General features: G+C 35.2%; 2 protein-coding genes across 2 annotated transcripts in view; one reads left to right on the plus strand and one right to left on the minus strand.

Moving 5' to 3' along the window:
• Window positions 1-1,640: 1,640 nt before the first annotated feature.
• On the plus strand, window positions 1,641-13,461 carry LOC107666745 (dihydropyrimidinase-like). Its single transcript, XM_016458177.1, has 8 exons — window positions 1,641-1,892; window positions 2,973-3,131; window positions 3,408-3,586; window positions 6,008-6,198; window positions 8,081-8,237; window positions 8,384-8,533; window positions 8,636-8,773; window positions 13,227-13,461. Exons 1-8 carry the CDS (start codon window positions 1,641-1,643, stop codon window positions 13,459-13,461), a joined length of 1,461 nt encoding a protein of 486 aa, XP_016313663.1.
• Window positions 13,462-20,469: 7,008 nt separating this feature from the next.
• The window catches only part of LOC107666746 (regulating synaptic membrane exocytosis protein 2-like), a 175,734-nt gene continuing 172,293 nt past the window's right edge, over window positions 20,470-23,910 (minus strand). Inside the window, exons 27-30 of the mRNA XM_016458178.1 lie at window positions 22,980-23,092; window positions 22,737-22,838; window positions 22,510-22,649; window positions 20,470-21,956 (exon numbers count right to left, since the gene is read on the minus strand). Of these exons, the coding sequence (XP_016313664.1) occupies window positions 21,741-21,956; window positions 22,510-22,649; window positions 22,737-22,838; window positions 22,980-23,092 (571 nt within the window). The 3' untranslated portion in view covers window positions 20,470-21,740. The remainder of the gene's footprint in view (window positions 21,957-22,509; window positions 22,650-22,736; window positions 22,839-22,979; window positions 23,093-23,910) is intronic.

Here is a 23,910-nt window from a genome sequence, read left to right on the forward strand (position 1 = left end):
TGAGTCCGGGCTGAGGTGATAACATTTCAGACCGCTGTAAATATTTCATAGCCTTTCTCTGTCACCTTTATCACACAAAAATGGGTAAATGGTGCCATCTGGATGCATGGAGGGAGGGAAATTTAACCGCGGGGGTCACGACTGAAAACAACAGAAGTAAAACACATAACATACAGCGTTTCTTGTTCGTTTTCTTGGCTAGAAGTCGTTTGATAGGAACTGTTGGTTTTCGCGGAGGCATTTTACTGATTGAGTTAATAAAATATTTCATTTCAAACCAATAACTGATTTTGATCAAACATAAGCCTAATTGGCAAGTAGCCGTAGTCTATGTTAAATACATGCAGTAAATACAGCTATAGGCCGACCTAGTCTATATGTGACCCTGGAGCACAAAACCAGTCTTAAGTCGCTGGGGTATATTTGTAGCAATAGCCAAAAAATACATTGTATGGGTCAAAATTATAGATTTTTCTTTTATGCCAAAAATCATTAGGACATTAAGTAAAGATCATGTTCCATGAAGATATTTTGCAAATTTCCTACTGTAAATATATTAAAACTTAATTTTTGATTAGTAATATGCATTGCTAAGAACTTCATTTGGACAACTTTAAAGGCGATTTTCTCAATATTTAGATTTTTTTTTTGCACCCTTAGATTCCAGATTTTCAAATAGTTGTATCTCGGCCAAATATTGTCCTATCAAACCATACATCAATGGAAAGCTTATTTATTAAAAAAAAATCGAAAAATTTACACTTATGACTGGTTTTGTGGTCCAGGGTCACATATTAGACGTCCTTCAAACATTTTTATGACATTTAGAAAGGTTACCAGGCTACTATCGCATCTGATGCTTAAACAAATTTATTTATTTTTTTTTTTTTAACTGTCGACAGATGACATGATCATCATATCAAATGTAGCCTATTTAAAACACGAGCTTATTATAATAAAATATTAGGCCCATTAAAAATACATAAACAAAAAGATGCTCTGAGTGAAGACTCACAAATTAAAAAAACAAAATAAAAAATAAAATCTGTTTAGCCTACTACGAACCATCCGAACGAATCGGTTATCTCAGATAAATTGCGTAGCATACATCATTCCATTCATATTTTGTTTGAAACAGGTCGTACAGGTTTCACAGTTGACGTGTTTGAATCACATTTAAAGATATCCTCACACTTTTTGTTCAGTCACAGAGATTATCCTAAAGAGAGAGAGAGAGAGAGAGAGAGAGAGAGAGAGAGAATATAGCCTAAGTTTGTAGAGTAGATTTAGAACCTGGTGGCTTCTAGGAACACTTTGAGCGATGAATTGATTTTTGAACCTGTTCACTGAAACGAGCTCAGATAAATCAGGCTCATCATGTCAGAAACAGGCTGGACAGGTAGGTCGGGCATGTTTCGCAATAAAATAGGTGTGAGGTAAAAAACAAACAAAAAAAAAACACTCAGAAAGAGACAGAGCTTCAGTCTTGCAGATCACACTTCTAACCCAACACTGACAGACACAGTGGTTCATGCTTTTAGAGTTTGTACATGTTTACTGAAGAAACAAATTCATATACAGAGCATAATTTGGACTCTTTTTAATCGTCGTTTGTGCATTAGTTATTTAGTCAATAGAAAATGACAACTCAAAGCCGGATTTTGATTAAAGGAGGGAAGGTGGTAAATGAGGATTTCTCGGAGATGACAGACGTGTATATTGAAGATGGAGTTATTAGTGCAGTTGGCTCAGATCTGCAGGTAGCAGCTGGCACACGGGTCATCGATGCCACAGACAGACTCGTGCTGCCGGGTGGAATAGACACTCGCACACACATGGAGCTGTCATTCATGGGCACCACAGCTGTGGATGACTTTCATAACGGTACCAAGGTAAAAGCAAATGATGAAATACGTTTTGTGCATCCATTATCGTTCATAAACTCATTTGAATTAATCATTTTAAGTTTTGAAATGAAATATAAACATTTAAACGAAACATAATTACATAAACATAAATCGAATGCATTACTCATTGTTCCTTCCATAGTTTCCCCTCTTTACTGTGACGAATTTACAGTATTTTTGCACACAATGCAAATTTCACCTGCAGCATACTGACATAGTCATTTAAATGTCTTACAATCACTCGAATGCCATCTGATGCATCAACTATTAACAGAACTGTACAAAATATAAAAGAAAAAAGTTTTATTTTTAGCATATTTTATACATCAGGTTTTTATGTCCCATATAGTGATATAGTGAAAATATGGAGCACATACTTGAGGAAAAAAAACACATCAGTATTATTCAGAGGATGAAACTGAGCAAAAATATTTGCATTTTGGTGCGGATATTGTTTTATATATATATATATATATATATATATATATAAGGGCAAACAGTAAGATGAAATATTGATAACTTGTAATGTGCATCAGTGGGATGTTAAAGAGACAGCAGCCTAATAAACACTCTGCCTGTCATTAATGTTAATCAAAGAACAAAAGAAAATAATTCACTGATCTTGACTGAATATATTTAATAACTTTAATTGATTAATCTATATTTTATTTATGAAAAGAAAACTATGCAGCGTTTTTAAACTTTTACTTGTCTTTAACACTTTAATATTTGAAATTTATATTAATCTAGTTGCTGTAGTATTTTTTTTAAAGCATAGGCAAAATTCCTCTTGCAGTGATCTGTAGGCTGCTGATTTTTGCTCATGTTATTCAGCTGCAACAGAATGCTTTGTAAAAAGACACAGAATGTTTGACATCTAAATATTTGACTTATTTTTTTTTTATCTTATTGGAATCGAAACTAGGACTCGATAAGCAGAATCGGAATCGGAATCGATCAAATTCAAACGATACCCAACCCTAGATGTAATTAGAGAGTTAATTTTTAACAAAGAGTGTTGATGTTCCATTGCTTTGCTAGCTACATAATACCATGTGTCCACAGGCCGCAGTCGCAGGAGGCACGACCATGATCCTGGACTTTGTCATCCCACAGAAGGGGTGTTCATTCTTGGAAGCCTATGAGCAGCGGAGAACAACGGCTGATCCCAAAGTCTGCTGTGATTACTCCCTTCATATGGCAGTAACCTGGTGGGATGACACTGTATGGCTACTACCATGTATTTACAAATAAATAAATTATATTTTAGTTATGAAACTTGCACTAAAGGTCATTTGCCCAATAAAAAAAAAAAACGATAAAAAAAATGTAACCAATAATTTTATGAACTTATGAACATTTTATAAAAAAATATGAACTTACAAATGGTTTCATTCTACTTAAGGGTGGTCCTCCCTCATGGTGGAATCACATGGGGTTTTTATCTGACTATAAATGTGATGATACATCATTAACAATAACTTCTAAATCTTTCTCTAGGTCAAGAAGGAAATGGAGACTCTTGTTCGTGACAAAGGTGTCAACTCTTTTAAAATGTTCATGGCATACAAAGACGTCTTCATGCTACGTGACAATGAGCTCTATGCAGTATTTGCCCAGTGTAAAGAGATCGGAGCAATAGCTCAAGTCCATGCAGAGAATGGAGACCTTATTGCAGAGGTGAGAATTATTCTGAGTTTATAATTACATCCTCAAATTACAATTCTGCATCTTGTTTGCTATCATTAAATTTCAGGAATCTACCATGGAATTAAGTTCCAAATGACACACAACCTTAAAAGGTAACCAGATATGAGGAGAGAACGGTTCATGGAAGGATAAGCTCTTTTGGATGGTTTTCTAAGCAGATTCCTATGCATATGTAAGAGTAGCCATCTTTTTTTTTACAATTTGCTCTTTTAAAAAATAAAGGTCCTAAAAGGGTGTTTTCACAGCAATGCCATAGAACCACCATTTTCCCCAAAGAACATTTCAGTGAAAAGTTCTTAGAAGAACCTTTTTTCTTACAGTGAAGAACATTTTAAAAAATCTAAAGAACCTTTTTACACTATAAAGAACGTTTTTGGGATGGAAAGGTTCCGTGGATGTTAAATGTTCTTCATGTAAGCATAGATACCAATAAAAACATTCTTTTCAAGAGTGTTGATTCTGTTTCTAATACATAGGTTAGAAACTCTGTGCATCAGCGTGGGTCTGTAAAGGGATCTTTCCCCAAAGCTCTCTGTTCTTTCAGCCCTGAGTTAAACTTCACCATGATTTAAGATGAGCAAACCAGTGTGCAGGTGTTTCTTGTAAATCATTCTTTGAATGCAAAGCTGATCAGGCCCTACGCAAACAGGCCATGTTACACAAGAACTGGCCTGTGCCTTTAAACTACCAATGTGAAGTGACATTTTTACAAATTATATCTGATCAAAAGATCAAGGGCATATTCTGCATAAAAGTGTCAATTATTTTTCTTGTGATTGTGTTAAGAGACTAATAATAACCAGCTAATTTTATGACATGACCTCATTTATTTTTAGATGGTAAATTGCCCAATATGTAGCAAAAAGCCCTAGAAAGCCAGATGTGTCATGTTAGTCTTAGAGTGGTCAGAGTTCATTGAAGCAGTTTATTATGATATGCCACTAAAAGTACATATTTAGGCAATTTATAAAGAATGTTTCAATGAAATACATTTTGCCATCCTGACATTCTTAGACAAATCACATGACGATTACAAACATGTGAAATATAATATAATTCCACTGGAGGGCAGCACATACATAAATGAGTTAATAAAGCTGTATTTTAGGCTGGCTATGTTTTTCACTAGTTTCAGAAAGACTATGGTATAAATCATGCATCCAAAACACAATAGAACAAAACACTATTTCCTCTCTCTTTCTCTTAAATGAGAATTAACATTAAATTAAATTCTTAAAGACTATAGTCTCTCAGTATTCACACATACTTTCAGCATTCACACAGTCTCCTTCCTCTTTTCCCTTCCCCAAAACCAACAAACTAAGGGTTTTTAAAGCCTCTTAGTAAACTGTAACACCTGCCTTCACTAATTATCCAAATGCAAATTAATTAACCTATTAAATTGGGTTTTACATTCCAAACAGCACCAGAAGAGGTTGGCACACAGAGAGAGAGAGAAGCCCAAATTATAAAGCCAAAATGTAAAGGTGTTTTTCTTGTACAGACAACAACACTGTCAAAATGATCTCTGTTCACACAGATTGTGAAAACGACTTAAAATGCCATATTATGCACGTCACGCCAGTAGTTGGCGATGTCACTTTGTAAAGAAACACTAAACAAGCGTGTTTTTAGTTTACAAAGAGACGATAAACATTGTTTTTAATTTGAAACAAATGTTAAAAAGTTTTCCAGGCCCCCAAAATGCCGTTGTCATGTAAATGAATGGTCAAAACACATACATTTTCCATTTTTTTTTGTTCAAAACGGTGTCGTGTAAATGCCCCCCTACATTGAATGACAGGGTATTGACATTGAGCTCTCTTGGAGTGTTCCAGTAAGCAACAACCTAGTAACAACCCACAACATTAGCATAGCAACCACTTCCTAGTAACATCCTAGTAACCACATATGAATGCACTAAAAACAACTCTAACTAAAGACACCTTAACAACTACAGTATATAAGAAAGCACTAAAGATATTCAGAACATCTTAGGCACCACATAGCAATGCCTTGGCAACCACCTATGACACTAGAGCCAGATAACAAAACAAGAACGCATTAAAACACCCAGAACACCTTAGCAACAACATATGAATGACCTGGCAACCACAAACAAAAACCGTAGCATTGTGGCAGTAAGTTTTGCAAGGCAAGCATCACTCCTTCTGTTTTCTATATATAGTATATAACTATATACTATTCTTTTTCTGCTTGGCGAGCACTACTGTTTCCTTCAGAAATGCTATATATTATTAAGAATCTATATATTATAGTTGCTAAATCTGAAGAATTTTATGCTGATGTCGTCTGCTTAAATACAGTACTGTTGATGGCTGTCTCTCAGAGCACGTATAGATTAGATTTTCTGTGAATATTCCCACACGGGGTGCAAAGCGTATGCTCTCTCTGGGCATCACGGGTCCTGAGGGCCATGAGATGTGTCGTCCGGAGGAAGTGGAGGCTGAGGCCACACAGCGCGCCATCACTATTGCACATGCCGCTAACTGCCCACTCTATGTAGTGCACGTCATGAGCAAATCTGCAGCGAAGGTGGTGGCTAATGCTCGCAGAAATGGTGGGTGAGCTGGGATAACACAAGATTATTATTCACAGCAAATGTACAGGCCTGGATTTGACGTTTCTCATGAGTTTTCTGGTGCAAATCATGAGATCCGTTCATTGTGTGACTGATCCATAAGATCAAAGCAATCTGGACATTTTTAGAGTCAACATGACAGTTTTTATATATGTTCTGGTCTTACTGTGAACACTTTATTAGGGCATGCTATTCCAAATAAAAATAATAATTTGCTTCTCCTTTGAAAAAACTTATCCAACTTATCTACCATTTAAAAGTTTGGTCTGTAAGATTTTTCATTGTTTTTGAAAGAATTCTTCTCTTATGCTCACCAAGGCTGCATTTCTTTGATGAAAATAGAGTAATATTAGTGAAATATTTAAAATTTTGAAAGAATGTTTTTTAGAACTGTATTTTAATACATTTTAAAATGTAATTTATTCCTGTGATGCATGAATTTTGAGCAACCATTACCCTAGTTTTCAGTGTTACATGATCCTAATATGCTGATTTGGTTTTTGATTTTGAAGAAACATGTCTTATTATTAGTGCTGCCAAATGATTAATCGCGATTAATCACATCCAAAATAAAAATTGTTTACATATGTGTGTACTGCATATATTTATTATGTATATATAAATACAAACACATGCATGTATATATTTATGAAAAATATGTTATGTTTATGTATTAAATAAATGTATATGTATAATATAAAATATAAGAATATAAATATATAAATGTACTATATACATGTAAATATTTAAAAAAATATATAGTCTATGTGTGTGTATACTATTTATATATACACATAATAAATATACACAGTACACATACATATATTATGTAAACAAAAAAACTTTTATTTTGAATGTGATTAATCGCGATTAATCGTTTGACAGCACTACTTATTATCAATGTTGAAAACTGTCTTTTTGAAAAAAATCTTTTTCAGGATTCTTTGATTAATAGACATTGGCTTCCTGTCTTTTTAGAATTCAGTTTAAGATTTTACTTATTGTTTTCAAAGCTCTTAATGGACAAGCCCCATCTTATATTTCTGATCTTATTTATTTGCATTCAACGCCGAAGTCTCTCAGATCCGCTAATAAAGCTCTATTACATGTCCCTCGGTCACGACTTAAATTAAAAGGAGACAGAGCCTTTGCAGTCGCTGCTCCACGTTTGTGGAATCAGTTGCCACCTGACATTAGGAGTGCTTCTTCTGTTTCTATTTTCAAGTCCAGACTTAAGACACATTTTTACTCTCTCGCCTTTCCGGGCTATTAATTGAATGTGAAACTGTTGTTATTGCCGATATAATTTATTTTAAAATTATTATTATTGTTATTTTAAATTTTACTTTATTTTAGAATTTGCTGTATTTTATTATTGGTTTTGTTCAGCACTTTGGTCAGTGTAATGCTGAATTTTAAATGTGCGCTATAAATAACACTTACTTACTAATAGAAAGTTCAAAACAGCATTTATTTGAATTAGGAATAGTTTGTAACATTATAAACTTTACTATCACTTTTGATCAATTTAATGCATACTTGCTGAATAAAAAAGTATTACATTTGTTTCGAAAATACCTACCTAGCTAACTAACTAAATAAATCTTACCATAAGCTTTTGAACAGTAGTCTATTTTATAGTAGTCCCATCCTACTTTAATACTGTTTCACTCAAAAATTGGTCAGATTGTAGATTTAAAATGTGGAATGAACATCATTTAATGTTGATTTTATTAAGTTTGGACTAAGGTTAGCTGGTTTTGACACCTTTGAATTGATGTTTGAGTTTTACATTTCTAAACCTGTTAATTAAACACTCAATATTGATCCTTTATCAATCATACTGATTGTTTCTCGTCAGGTCGAGTGGTGTTTGGAGAGCCCATTGCGGCTGGACTGGGCACAGATGGCATTAACTATTGGCATAAGGATTGGGCTCATGCTGCTGGTTTTGTCATGGGCCCACCTTTGAGACCAGACTCCAGTACCCCTGGATATCTGATGGACCTGCTGGCCAAGTACGTCATTATTTACTTACATTTACATCCAAACTCGCATTACTTTCTTTTCTTCCATAGAATACAAAAGGTCATGCATGCAAGATAAAAAAAGAGAATATTAAAACATCAAGAATGATGAGATGATAATATGCATTATCTTACAGTGATGATCTAAGCGTGGCAGGAACAGATAACTGCACATTCTCAGTGTGCCAGAAAGCCCTTGGGAAAGACGACTTTACCAAAATCCCAAACGGAGTCAGTGGTGTTGAAGATAGGATGTCTGTTATATGGGAAAAGGGAGTGGTCGGTCGGTCGGTCGGTCTGTCTGTCCTTTAGCTTTCTCATTCTTGGATGTGAGGTACAGCGATCACAAAAATAACTCACAATTTGTGGTTTTATTTTCCCCAGCACAGTGGAAAAATGGATGAAAACCGGTTTGTAGCTGTCACCAGTACTAACGCAGCAAAAATCTTCAACCTTTATTCTCGAAAAGGGAGAATTGCTAAAGGCTCTGATGCAGACCTGGTCATATGGGACCCAGAGGCCACCAGGTAACTCACAGCAGCCTAGAATACATGTGACCTCATTTACATGCTCTAATGAATAATGAGCCCTGTTTCAATGTGCAGACATACCTAACAGCCAGACATTCAATACGAAGACAAAATCTACTTTTTTTTAAATAGAAGGCTGCAGCTGTGACATCAAAACCCAGAAAACTAATTCACAATTTCAATTCAAAAATAAGGTCCGTGGCAAACATAACTTGACGAGACTTGGACGTTTTGTTGTACAATGTAAACTGCACACATAGTTACTTATTACAAACATACAAGTAAAAAGCTGCTTCGCAAGCTGCATTTTCAGTATGGGTGTATGTATTTTTACATTGTAGAGCAAAACATCCAAGTTTTGGTCAGTGTAATGCTGAATTTTAAATGTGCGCTATAAATAACACTTACTTACTAATAGAAAGTTCAAAACAGCATTTATTTGAATTAGGAATAGTTTGTAACATTATAAACTTTACTATCACTTTTGATCAATTTAATGCATACTTGCTGAATAAAAAAGTATTACATTTGTTTCGAAAATACCTACCTAGCTAACTAACTAAATAAATCTTACCATAAGCTTTTGAACAGTAGTCTATTTTATAGTAGTCCCATCCTACTTTAATACTGTTTCACTCAAAAATTGGTCAGATTGTAGATTTAAAATGTGGAATGAACATCATTTAATGTTGATTTTATTAAGTTTGGACTAAGGTTAGCTGGTTTTGACACCTTTGAATTGATGTTTGAGTTTTACATTTCTAAACCTGTTAATTAAACACTCAATATTGATCCTTTATCAATCATACTGATTGTTTCTCGTCAGGTCGAGTGGTGTTTGGAGAGCCCATTGCGGCTGGACTGGGCACAGATGGCATTAACTATTGGCATAAGGATTGGGCTCATGCTGCTGGTTTTGTCATGGGCCCACCTTTGAGACCAGACTCCAGTACCCCTGGATATCTGATGGACCTGCTGGCCAAGTACGTCATTATTTACTTACATTTACATCCAAACTCGCATTACTTTCTTTTCTTCCATAGAATACAAAAGGTCATGCATGCAAGATAAAAAAAGAGAATATTAAAACATCAAGAATGATGAGATGATAATATGCATTATCTTACAGTGATGATCTAAGCGTGGCAGGAACAGATAACTGCACATTCTCAGTGTGCCAGAAAGCCCTTGGGAAAGACGACTTTACCAAAATCCCAAACGGAGTCAGTGGTGTTGAAGATAGGATGTCTGTTATATGGGAAAAGGGAGTGGTCGGTCGGTCGGTCGGTCTGTCTGTCCTTTAGCTTTCTCATTCTTGGATGTGAGGTACAGCGATCACAAAAATAACTCACAATTTGTGGTTTTATTTTCCCCAGCACAGTGGAAAAATGGATGAAAACCGGTTTGTAGCTGTCACCAGTACTAACGCAGCAAAAATCTTCAACCTTTATTCTCGAAAAGGGAGAATTGCTAAAGGCTCTGATGCAGACCTGGTCATATGGGACCCAGAGGCCACCAGGTAACTCACAGCAGCCTAGAATACATGTGACCTCATTTACATGCTCTAATGAATAATGAGCCCTGTTTCAATGTGCAGACATACCTAACAGCCAGACATTCAATACGAAGACAAAATCTACTTTTTTTTAAATAGAAGGCTGCAGCTGTGACATCAAAACCCAGAAAACTAATTCACAATTTCAATTCAAAAATAAGGTCCGTGGCAAACATAACTTGACGAGACTTGGACGTTTTGTTGTACAATGTAAACTGCACACATAGTTACTTATTACAAACATACAAGTAAAAAGCTGCTTCGCAAGCTGCATTTTCAGTATGGGTGTATGTATTTTTACATTGTAGAGCAAAACATCCAAGTATTGTCAGTTTAGATTTACCGCAGACCTCATTTTACTTGTAAATTGAAAAACCACATTATAAAACCCATAGGAAAATCTCAAGGGATCTTATACATTTCTGTAACATTTTTATACGCATTGTCTTTAAAGAAAACAAAATCATTCTGCATGATGCTTAACATGACATTTTCAAAATCAAAGCCTTATTGTTACACAGTACACTCTAAAAAAATGCTGGGTTTTTTCACCCCAACTTTGGGTCAAATATGGCCTAACCCAACTTTTGGATTAAAAATTTAATGTAAAAATTTAACCCAACGGTTGGGTTAGTCCATATTTGACCCAAAGTTGGGTTGAAACAACCCAGCATTTTTTAGAGTGTAATGTGGCATAAAGTTTTGACTGTATAATTCAAAATCCAGCCTTCTCATTTCATGGGCTTCAGCTTTTACATATCTTCATTTCATGAGCGCTCGAGTTTATTTGTAATTGAAGAAAGTCAGCAATGTTTGAGCTTTTTACATCACTTTAATTGCTATGTTTTTTTGTTATTCAGCTGAAATGAGCCAATCTACTTGACATATTTTAATCTATATTAATACTTTAGTTACATATTTGGACCTGACATAAATAGTAAAATAAATCGGCAAAGTTTGCTTTAAAGCTAAAAACGGTTTGAAATGTAATGTCTGTAGGTTCAAATACCTGGGATGTTAAGCATGTTTCTGCATGAATGGGGTCATACGGGTTCTATAGGTACTGAGGCAGATGTTGCCATGACAAAGCATTAATACAGCGGATTGGCTGCAAAGACGTGACCATAAATGGAAAAACTGAAGCGTTCTTCCTGCTCAAACACATAGTTTTTAAAGCGCACACATGAGAGGAGAGGACGGAAACAGCAGACGGCCGTGGGTCTTATGCAATTGGGCCACGTTGCTGCTCCTTTTCCCCGTGAATCTGGGCTAGCTCCCTCTAGGCAAATAACCAACCGCTGATGTGAGTAAAGCAGTGAGGAGCAATGTGCTGAAATTTAGCGCATAGCAGCGTTGCATTAATAAGAATTGAGCGCTTGTGTAAGATGTACTAATAAGAGACTGGTGACGTTTCTGGGTCCGACAATTAGGGTCAACTGGATGCATGTTCTTAGTGGAAAATAATGGAAAGCAAGACAGTTGTCCACGATACTTGCATCAAGCTACACTTTAAGTTTAGATTTAAAGCTTCTCCTAATTGTACCTCACATTTGATTGGACTGACAGTTAATTTACAGTAACTGTGAAATTGCATGATTATCCATCCTTCAGATAATTATTTGGATAAAGTGTTATGATTTTACCGCCTGTAAGGGTTAGCCTATTCCTAGGCACCAAAACACCACTGTTCAATAAGTTATTACAATTATTAATATTAATACAGTAAATAATTCATCCACCAGCTAAACGATGTAATTTCTAACTTTGAAACTGCATAAATAACAATTGTTTTCAAAATGGAATTCCGAACATGCCCCTCGTCAGCCATTGATGAACAAAGCCAAAGCACAGGTTGTTAAAAAACAAATAAGGACATTTTCATAGCTCCACAGTGTTCATAGTTTTCGAGAAAATTAAGAGTTTTCAAGACAACCTGTGATATTTAGAAAGTATTTTAACACCGAAAATGTTACATATTTCAGCTTTACTGAAGTTCATACAGCAATATAGAATGTGTGGTCAGCTTTATAATCATTTTACAAACCAAGGAGTCTGTGTTTTTCTGCAAGCAACATAAATTAAAAATTAATTGTAAAAGAGAAACTGTCAGAAAAAAAGCTTTCAGAAGATAAGAATGAGTTTACAATATTGTAGGCAATATATTTCAAGCAGTACAACCTTTACCCTCAATTTTGGGACTGTAGCATTCATCATTTTGAAATGCTGGAATATTTATTGTCTTTCACAGCAAAATAGATGCAAAAATAAAAAGCATGAAATGCATGAAATGGTATAGTGCACAAGGTATGCAGTTTTATTCATAAATCAATTCATGGAAACTTGTGTACAGACAAGTTCTTAGTCAAGCTGAATACGGTATTAAAATTAATATCCTTTGCACAATGTCAGTTGATGAAATCCATAACTTTTACTATCTTTCTAAATTAGCTTTTTAAGATGATAGCGGTCATGTTAATTGGAAAACTCTTGTTTTTGCTGGTTTGTCTCAGTGCTGAAGACAGATGGCCACTCAGAGCTCATTCTTTGAACTGTGCTGATACAGCAATAGAATGGTTAAAAAAAAAAGCTGAATATGGGAAACAACAGATTTGGGCTGAAAAACTGTAGTGTGCCATTGTACACACTGTAAATGGGCTCAAAGGTCCTTCTGCTGATTTATTAAAGTCATTTGTTTTAATATATTACGATTAGGGCTGGGCAATAGCCCACAGTGCATGCTAATAATAATAATAATATATACATTTTATTATTATTATTTTTATTATAATAAATGTATTTATTTATTTACACACAAACTTAATAGTTTACTTTATATATAAATGTAAGTTAGTACGTCAATTTGCATAATCTTGTATAAGCTTATGTTGTTTTTAGGGTGATTTCAGCAAAGACTCACCACCAGGCTGTGGACTATAACATTTTTGAGGGAATGCTGTGTAATGGGCTTCCAGTGGTCACAATCTCCAGGGGGAAGGTGGTTTATGAAAACGGGCAACTGTTCACAAAACTGGGCATGGGACGATACATCCCACGGAAACCCTTTTCTGAATTTGTGTATAACAGAATTAATCAGCGGGAAAAAGTAGGACAAGTTTGGGCTCTGCTCTAAGGCTGCCTAGCATCCTCTAAAATTTTGAAATGTGGTCATTGAGTGCTATAGAAACTGAGGCTATTTTTTTTTACCCTGTGCTGTGTGCAGAGAACCATACACTGGAGAAATAATATCCATAGCCCCAAAAAGATCCTGAATCATATGGGAAAAAAATGTTTTATAAGGATGTTTTATAAGATGAATTTGCAGTATACTCTTAAAAACTAAGACTCCAGTTATAACCAAAAAAGGGATTTGCCATAGAAGAAACATTTCAGGCTTCACAAAGAACTTTTTAGTTCTGCAAAGAACCCAGAAACCACTGCACTGCTCTGGAGAACCCAAAAATCTATACACTCAACTCAAGAACCATCTACAGTGAAAAAAAAATGGTGCTGCAAAGAATGACTGAAGGACCACTTATGCATTAGTGATGAACAATGATCAATTCTGATATTCTCCTGTTTTGTGTTTTGAATCACCCCCCTAAACATGCCGTACAGTATTGTCAAAAACACTTTTTTTAGCTACAAAATGTTTTAATACATTTTTATATGGTCATGATCAGACTCTAAGACATTTTTTTCATGAGAAAAACTACTTTTATTCAGCTAGGATGCAGTAAATTTGATAAAAAGTGAAACGAAAGACATATACATGTATATTACAAAATATATATTTCAAATAAATGCTATATACATATATACAAATATATATACAAGTAAGTATTAACTGTTTACACCATTGCTCATAAGAAATGTTTCTTGAAAATTCAACTTTACTATCAAAGGAATAAATTATGTAAAATATATTAGAATAGAAAAGAGTTATTTTAAATTGTAATAATATTTCACAATAGTACTGTTAAGAGCCTTGGTGAGCAGAAGGTCTTTCAAAATCATTAAAAAATCTTACCAACCCTACACTTTTGAACGGATGTCTACATGCTTTGTATTCTATAGGATACAGGTTTAACACATATGCATATGCTCATTGTTCAATGACTTCAACCTCAATCTGAGTCTGTTAAATCCTGAAGAGTGAAAGGAAAACCATGGCCCTGGTCACAAACTATGACCACTAGGGCTCATTGTTCCATACAGCACAAACTGATCACTAGGGTAGAGGTCTGCGCGGGACTGTTTTTTTAGTCCCGCTCCCGCAAGGTTCTATTCCGCACCCACCCGCTGAGGGGTGTATATTTACCACAGGTACAGCCTGCTCTTGAGCAATGTTATGCACATGCTGCACACAGACCACGCAATTAAAACGCATGACATTTAAAGCATGCAGCGCGTGCATAACAGTCCTGAGCGCAAGCTGCACCGATGGTCAATAAGAATAAAGCACAGATATGCTGTTCTAAATGGACGTCGGGAACGGGATATTGTTAGACCACCCGCTCCCGTTCAAATTACACTAGAGTTACCAACCGCTACCGCGTTTTATTTGGGGATTTAATCCTGCGGCGCAAAAAATTTGGTCGGGTCCCGCGGTTCCCACGGGAGAGCCGCGGGAATGCAGACCTCTACACTAGGGCCCCATGGCCTATTATCCATTTGCCATTATTCATTGTCATCACAAACAGAACACCTGCTTTTTGTATACAGTGCAATGCTAGGGTACACTTTTTGATAAAAAGGTGTGTGAATGTTGTGTTGTCAACATGTCAAACCTGCAATTATGGCTGATCAACAGACTGATGTGTTGCAAACTTCAAGCATATTTAAACAGCGTCAGGGTTTGTCCTGTGCTTATGGAAAAGTAAGGGGCACCAAAAACTGGGCTGCAATAAAAACAAAAAAGAAATTATTTTGCTTATACAATTTACATTATAACAGTCAAGGCCAAAACATCATCTGCAAGAACTTGAATACAGATGCTTACAGCTACTTATGTTTGATTTCACACATTGTACTTTTTGTGAAATGTATCACAACACAATTCACAATGCAAATATGTGCTGCATTTATAACACTATAGTGGCTATCAACATACACCTTCTGCTACTGTATGTTTCTGGAGAAGCAAAACTGAAGACTTGTTTTCAGAGAATATATTTTGAATTAGATGCATTATTCTTACCTCACTGTTAGTTTTAAAAGAATAAATAATACTGAGTGAGGTTTATTCTTAAAGCAAGAAGAACTATTTGAAAATGGGGTAATACATTTAAACTTAATTTATGATAGTCTTTACATCTTGCACACTCAAGAAAATTTATTCTGTTTTAAGGATGTCTGAATATATTTAGTAGAAAACATGTGACCAACCTGCATGGCTAAAGTCTTCAGAGCTTCATGCTCTTCTGCTTTAGTTTTGCACCGCTTTCTTAAAATCTTTGCATGTAGATAGGCAGCTCTTTTCTCTGCGACTTCTGAGAAAAACTGCTCAGATAGCACAACTCTGAGCTGGACCATCTGTGATGAAAGAAGAATCAGAACAACCAGCAAGGCCAGGACAACAGACAGAGGAACCAGAGACTGATAGAGCCACAGTTCCGGTTCAGGCAAACACTTCTTCTCAAACAGAGACACCGTGTAGGAAAAGTTTGCCCCTTTTGCATTTTCACCAACAGGTAAACCTAGAAATAATGTGGCCTCCTTTGAAAACCAAGGAGAAATGGAAAGAAAATAATTAGATGAAATTCAGACATCAATTACTAACCCTCTGGAATTGTGTGACTTTCTTCCTTTCTTCTGTAGAACACAAAAACAAAAGATACAGAACGTTGTGGTCCAATCAACATTGGGTCCCATTGCCTTTTTTTTTTTTTGGTTCCAAAGAAAGAAAGTCATACATGTTTGGAACGACATGAGGGTGAGTAAATTATCACATTTTAATTTCTGCATGAATTATCCCTTTAAACCTACAGAAATTAAGATATCTGTGCCCTTACAAAAATTAACCATGGTTTTACTACAAATAAAACAGCAAAAAAAACATGGTTACTATAGTTAAACCATGGTAACCACAAATTACCCATGGTTTTGCAACACTAACCATAGTTTAACCATGGTATTTGTAGTAAAACTGTGGTTATACAAATGGCAGTCAATACGCCAAAAAAACATGGTTACTACAATTTTATTATAATAAAACCATGGTTACTTTTCGTAAGTTCACACAGCTGCAGAATACATTTGTCTTTTCTTTAGTTTACACACAATTCAGTTTTGAATGAGAATGAAACTGGATTCTAAGTGACTGCATTTACCAAAACAAGAACAATACTTGTGGGTAGCTACATTCATAAACAGTAAAATACATTGCCATTCATGGATATAGTTAAGATGGTTGATTATAAAAAAGTGTAAGGATTCTTTGCCTACTGTGCTTTTATAGGAAAAATATCTGAGGTTACCTTCACACAACAGAAAAAAATAATTTATGATGGTTATTCCTATTTGAAATGCTAATCAATTTTGACAGAAAGTGCAACCGAAATCTATAACCAGATTACAGCACTCAGTTCAGTTATAGAAAAAACGAAGGATTAAAGGAAAAACATATCCCACAATCCGTAAAACAATACTGCAACTTCTTTGTTTACCTGAACTTTTATTCCCACAGGAACATGAAGTGGCTCCAGTTCCCCGAGTCGCTTGCTCAGAACTACAATAAGCCAGTAAATCAGGGCGTCTAGACTGATAAACACCAGCCAGGTGAGACAGTGAGTGAATATGGGAAGACTGAACTTCATCATGGCTTTCCACCGCCGACCCGTCGGACGAATGGACGGAGTCACTACGTAAAGTTCCGATTCGCTTTTGGTCAGCGGAAGGACATACGGTTTTCCCTTTTCCCTTTGCCGCTCGTCAAAACAACGGAACGTTTTCGTGATGTATTGGTTGTTGTACCTTTTGTCTACGTGGAATCTTCTCAGGTATAGAGCAGTGAGGAGTACAAGAAGTAAAAGACCTAATGTTGGAGACAATATCTTTCCTATTGAAGACAAAGCGTTGGTCAGTGCTAACACATTTTGCGTGGTCTGGTTTAAAGCCTGTTCTGCCTCGGTGAGGTAAATTTTGAAGTCTTGCGAGTCCACCTTTGCTTTTAGTTTGAAATCTGCATGGTAACTCCCTAACTGAAAGTTTATAAAGTAATTTTTAAGTTGCTTTCCCACCCACTTCAGCATTTTAATATAATTCCCGAGGGGTTCTGTATTAATATCCAATAACTTTTCCTCCAAGTTGCAGAGGAGGCCTTTTTCAAGGAGTCTCATGTTCCGCAACGTGTTCTGGATGTTGAAGAAAATCACTGAACTGGTTCCTAAAGTGAGAAGAAGTCTCTTCACTTGTTTCACACCCATTGAGATCAAAATCAAGGCTCCAAAACAGCGAATCCTTTCTGAGAAATACATGGCTGGTGTTAAGCTTATACAAAAAACACAAGTAAAGGGAAGCGAGACCTCCTGAACACATCTGAAGGAAAAGTGGAGGATGAGAAAGAGGAAGGTGCTCAGAATGAGGCTGGTGGTAAAACAGGTCAACAGGAGGAGAAGTTTTTCCTTCCAGCTTTTTGTGGTGTTGGTCGTGTAGAGACCACATATTCTGGACCAGACACGTCGTAGTCCTTCTGCCAGTTGATGCAGTTTAGCTTGAATCATCATCGTCCCACTAACCTGAAATTACAGGAACAAAGATTTTAAAATCGTTAATGGTTTCATAACTAAATGATCAATTAGCCCTAGCATTTCTGCATTATTTTGATCTATAGTGGCCCCAAAACATACTGTATTTAGACACTTAAGCCACACTTAAAAAAAAAACGGAATATAATTTCATTAGATGACAAAACATCAGATCAAGTGACTTCTTTAGTAATACAGCAGCACAAGCATACAAGTAAAACCTTTAACAAAAATAAATTTGTTGGGTTTTAGATGATAAAACAATAGATATATTGTTCTATTTGGACATTTTATGGTTTAAACAGCATGATGAGACTAAGTTCAATTGCAATAAATGGCTCAAAAAAGTGAATTCTGTTTTTGCAGATGTCACGTGGTTATTTTGTTAACTAATTCAATGACATTCAGACATTTGTCAGCGTGGCTTAAGTTATATAACACCAATAGTGCTATCAAATGATTAATCGCAATTAATCGCATCCAAAATAAAAGTTTTTGTTTACATAATATATGTATGTGTATTGTGCTTATTTATTATGTATATATAAATACACACACATACAGTATATATATATTTGAAAATATTCGCATGTATATACATTTATATTATTATATTATATATAAATATATGTAATATATAAACATAGCATATTTTTCTTAAATATATGCATGCGTTTGTATTTATATATACATAATAAATATACACAGTACACACTCATATATTATGTAAACAAAAACTTTTTTGGATGCGATTAATCATTTGACAGCACTAAACACCAAAACTTAAATTTGATATTATACTGACTAAAGCAGCAATGAATCTGTTAATACAATTTAGTCTATCTTACAATGCTACATTTGATTTTGTGATGACTTAAACACCCTATCTTCTGATTTGAACAGTCATGCAGGTATTTCACAGTTAACCTATTTTTCAATGTTAAACCTACCTTTTATTTGTCAGCAGTCTTGTCAGCTCACGAGTGTGTTGTGACAGTCCAGCATTCATCTTTTTAAAGTAAAACAAGAGGAAGCTGATTTTATCCCTCAGTTGTTCTTCCTTTTTGGCCATCATCTCAGCACTTACTCATAACCACAGAACAGCACTGACAAAATCCACCTCGTGATTAATGTTTTCAGAAGAAAAAAAACAATGTCATTTAGTTGTTTGTGGAAAGCTGCATGCTCGCTTTCGAAGTATCTTGATCATTTTGGTAACATAGGAAAACAAAACAAATTTCCCTAGGACAAAATTATAGAACTATTTACAATACAATAACTGAATAAAAAACTTAAATGTATTGTTATTATTACACTTCTGAAACTAATACATTTATATGTATATGTTTGTATACACACTGCACATTACCAATTACCATTGACATATGCTACAAGACATAATGAAGAGTTTTTCCTTTTTCTCAAATTATTTTTTTTCTATTCACTTTTTAAGTTAAGCTAAAGCTGTATGCATGTGTATGAGTGTGTGTACTTTGTTTTTCATGTCATGTCAAGAAACATTAGAGACGTATTGCTTTTGTTTGCGAACGCTCATTTTCCAGTGTAATATCCATTTTTTATTTTTTAATTTGAAAAATAACTTACATAAATCTCTGTACTCAACCATACTTGACCAAGACATAGCCGAAGAAAATAAAAAAACTATAGAGAAGGCATTTGAAATAGAACAGAACATACCTTTGACATCGTGAGACATTATCCCACTTCCATAAGATTTGACAATATCTAGAGAGTTTGCTATTAAAATTCTGTAGATTGTGACAGACGTACACAGAAATCATTAACAGACTGAACGCTCGATAAAATGATTAATCAGAAAAGTTTATTTTCAAAGGAAGAGGTATAATGTCTCTAAATTAAAACTATGCATTAAAACTATGAAGTTCTGAAAATAGAAAATAAAAAATAAATAGGTCTTGGCTTGTAAATAAACTAACAAAAATATATTAAATGACTTCTACTTTCTTGAAACGAAGAAATAAAAAACAAAGTTATATCGTGTGGCAATATCATCGTCCCGATGTGCATTTCTCTGCAGACAGCATCATGCTCGGAAAACTGTACAGCACAATACTGCCAAAGTCAGTGAGCTGCAGCCGTCTCCGGTAAAAAGATCTCGTGAAATTTTGGGCTCTTTTGTCAGGAATACTGCAGCTCATATTTCCGTAAAGATATAAAAATCCCTGGTCATGTTTTTCCCTTAAATTGGTCAACAAAGTATGATTTTACAAGGTGGAATGTTCATTCGGAATTTTGCCCTTCTGGTCCGTGTGAGACCACTGCCTAATTTTCACTAAAATTCAATTCAGGGTGAAGGTGGGGAGAGGATCATCGTCGACATGCACTGTACAAGAAACTGCATTTTTTTTCTCCAAATATCTTCTTTATCAAAACATGCTGAGTTACTGTAAGATGTGCCAAAGCCATGTTGCCAAAAATCCTTTTCAACATGCTTGTTAAACGAATGAACTTCAAACAATATCCAGACTAAAACTAGAAGAGCTGTGGGAAACGAACAGCCCTGAAAATAAAAATTTAAAGGAGATCTGGAACAATATCAGGGGGAAAATCTGACAATGGAAGCAAGAAGTACAGAGAGTTTACCCTGGGACAAGGGAGAAGTAGAGAAACGTACAATTTGCACATCGTCTTTAGCTTCATAAGGCTTACGCCTTTACAATAATAAATCATAGACATTTATTTTTTTTCCATCTTTGTCACATGAACAGATTTCTCACTGGAAATAAAATGTTAAGCTTGACAAAAAACAAGGTTTCAAGTTGTTGTTGTTTTTTTTTAAATCACACTGTAGCATTCACTCCCCATGAAAATCATGCACTAGTGAAATTTATCTTTAAAAATAATAGAAATTGTTGAAAATGGCTGATCCGGTTCATTTTTTCTTTTTCTTGTCGTCTTTTTTTTGCAAGTAGCAGTCTGAGAAAATGATTTCCTATTCACTTTTTTTTTTTTTTTTTTTAAGTTCAGCTAAAGTTGTGTCCATGCAACAAAAAACCTGTCATTTCTTCTTTAGGTTTCATACAGTATCAAGAGAAGTACTTCAATTTGATCTTAAAAGATGATTCAAACCATACATTTCATCTCTGTAATGATCTAGCAGAATCGTATTTGGGGAGTGAGGTGCTCATTCCCACGTCATATTCATGTTTTGTGTGTACATTTCTGGGTCTGTTGTCATGGCTTGACCCAAGGAACACTGTTAGCCCATGTAGATACAAATACATCAACATTAAAAGAAACATAAATGGAAAACAAAAGTCGAAGAGAAGGTTTCGCCTCATTTCAAAACGGGCTTCTGAAGAACTCGACGTGTCAGTTCTCAGTTCAGACTCATCTCCAATGGCTTCAAATAGGTTCTAAAAGCAGGAATTGTGACGTTCCTCAGGCTAAGGAGGCCATTTTCCAGCTTCGTCTCGTCCCTGCTCTCTAGGGGTTGCTCTTTGCGCACAATGTGTGCGGCATTTTTTTGCGAGCAAAAACAGGACCGCTTTTTTTCACCCCTAAGAAACAAGCTCTGAACACACAACATCAAGCATGCAGTGTTACCGGGGGGACGGGACCTGTCGCAAATCTCAAACTCCACCCAATGGCTGCTACAATAACGCTAGATTTCAGGAAACTGCTACGAGCGACCGAACGGCCCGGACCCGCTGTCGAGGGACGACTGGGAAGCTCTTCTGGTCAACGGGGCCAGGGTTGGGTCGACCAATGAAGAGGGAGGAAACAGCTTGAACCAGCCAATAACCATGTTGGACATGTCCAGATCATCTAAAAGTATCTGAGCGGCTCCCATGAAGGATTTGTGGTCCATACGTCCGTAGTCTCCCCACACAATGATCTACGATGGAAAGAAAATAAACAGCCATCAATATCAAGTCACACTCATACAAAAAAAATTGACAAACTAGTGATAGACAGAGGCCAGGCCTCATAATAAAAATTTTAAATGTTAGCTGAGTAAATATTCTGTAAAAAAATGTTGATTTAAATTATTTTAAATTTATTATGTATTATTATTATTTGCTCATATCATTTATTCAATCATTAAAGCATATTTGATGTGACATTGTTTTATATATATATATATATATATATATATATATATATGTAAACACACTTTATATAGTTCATATATATTAAATATACAAATATAAATTATATACAAAATATATAGAATTTATTTACAATTTGTAGACACATACATATATATATACACCATTTATATTTCGGTATAAATCCTTTCCCTTTAGATTGGTATTGGCCATTAAAATGTATTTGTCGACTTTAACAACTAACTAATTGATAAAGGTACTGCTTTCGTTTTAGATTGGCCAAATGAGCTTGAGATAACCTAAAACTGGTACTTAAAAGCATTAGTGATGACATTATACCTGTAAAACCTTTCCTCCTGGGGTCTCTTCAAACGACAGCTGCTGCTGGTAAAGAGGGTCCAGTGTTTTTCGTGCTACTTTTGTTTTCTTTTTGGCTATGCATGCGCCGTTCTCCAGTAGATACACCTTTACATAAGGCGCTGGAGAAGAGTTTAATCGTGAGTGATGAGTGCCTAAGAAATTCAGGTGCCTAAGAAATCACCGTCAGAAAGTGTAACCGCACTCACCTGGCAGTGCCTTAGAACCTGGTTTTCCCACAAGGCCTCTGGCTCGGATGACCTCTACTTCTAGGGCTCCTTTCTTTTCCACCATCCCGATCTGAATGTCACCTAGACATGGAACAAATCAAGGATATATGAGCCACATATGGGTAATATTGCTGTTTTAATATTGGATAATGTTTGAGTGCGACTGGAGATACAAGCACTTGAGTGAAGTGTATAGAAAGTCAATAATAAACAAGAACTCACCCATAGGGGGCGTGGCTAAAGTCTGTCTCCCCACAAGCTGGGCGGGGCCAAGTCCATCCAGAAAACCACTGAATTGACTGTCAGAAGAGAGTCTCACTCCGGGGAAGATGAGGCTGAGAAGAAAAGGTTCGGATTAGATAAACAGTAGACCTTGATCTTATGATGTTACAGGTGACAGGCTGTTGGTTATCACAGAAAAACATTTTGCATTACAGTGAAGCACTTACAGTGGAAATCTAGGGGAAAAGCAGAAATGTACAGCTTATATGCACGTTAAAGGAGTTATATTTGTTCAACTGTACAAAAATGTTTATTTGAGCTATAAAGTCCTCAGAATTGCTCTTTTTGCATAGAACTTCTGAGTACTACCTGTAAAGTGGGTATTTTTTCGATGTAAACAGTTGCTTTCTGGTGTTTTTGCATGTTTATGTAAAAGTTACCAGGCTTACGACTTTAAATGGATATGGCAGCAGGTGAAAGATTGGATAGACACATTTTATATGGTGTTTAAGTCCTAAAGTGGCAGTATACTTTGTGGCAGTGTTTATTATTATTATTATTAACATTTGGTGCAATACCCTGACCCATAGACTTTCACTGTAAATTGACATTACTGCCAATGCAACTTTTGTTTGAATACAATAGAATTGATTTTCGGTAGTAAACGACAACAGGTCACAGATGTTGTTGAATGCATCATTATTATTATTATTTAAAATATGCATACATACATTATAACATTTATACATTCTTAGTATGATAATATATATTTTGATTTTAATATCTAAATTATAGTATGCAAATAATTATTAACAACAATAATTTATTATTATTATTATTATTATTGATACTTTATTTGAATAATTATTTAAAATAAGCATATGTACAATATACAATATATATTATTATTACTATTTTTAAATTATTTTAC

The sequence above is a fragment of the Sinocyclocheilus anshuiensis genome, unplaced genomic scaffold, assembly GCF_001515605.1.
Source record: "Sinocyclocheilus anshuiensis isolate Anshui unplaced genomic scaffold, SAMN03320099.WGS_v1.1 scaffold267, whole genome shotgun sequence".
NCBI classification, from domain to species: domain Eukaryota; kingdom Metazoa; phylum Chordata; class Actinopteri; order Cypriniformes; family Cyprinidae; genus Sinocyclocheilus; species Sinocyclocheilus anshuiensis.

What these genes read in the sequence shown, in the direction of transcription:
- LOC107666745 (XM_016458177.1), top strand. Translation starts at nt 1,641, where the DNA reads ATGACAACTCAAAGCCGGATTTTGATTAAAGGAGGGAAGGTGGTAAAT. An exon ending in TAACCTGGTGGGATGACACT is followed by an intron (nt 3,132 to 3,407) that starts GTATGGCTACTA and finishes ATCTTTCTCTAG; the next exon opens with GTCAAGAAGGAAATGGAGAC. An exon ending in TGGGACCCAGAGGCCACCAG is followed by an intron (nt 8,774 to 13,226) that starts GTAACTCACAGC and finishes TGTTGTTTTTAG; the next exon opens with GGTGATTTCAGCAAAGACTC.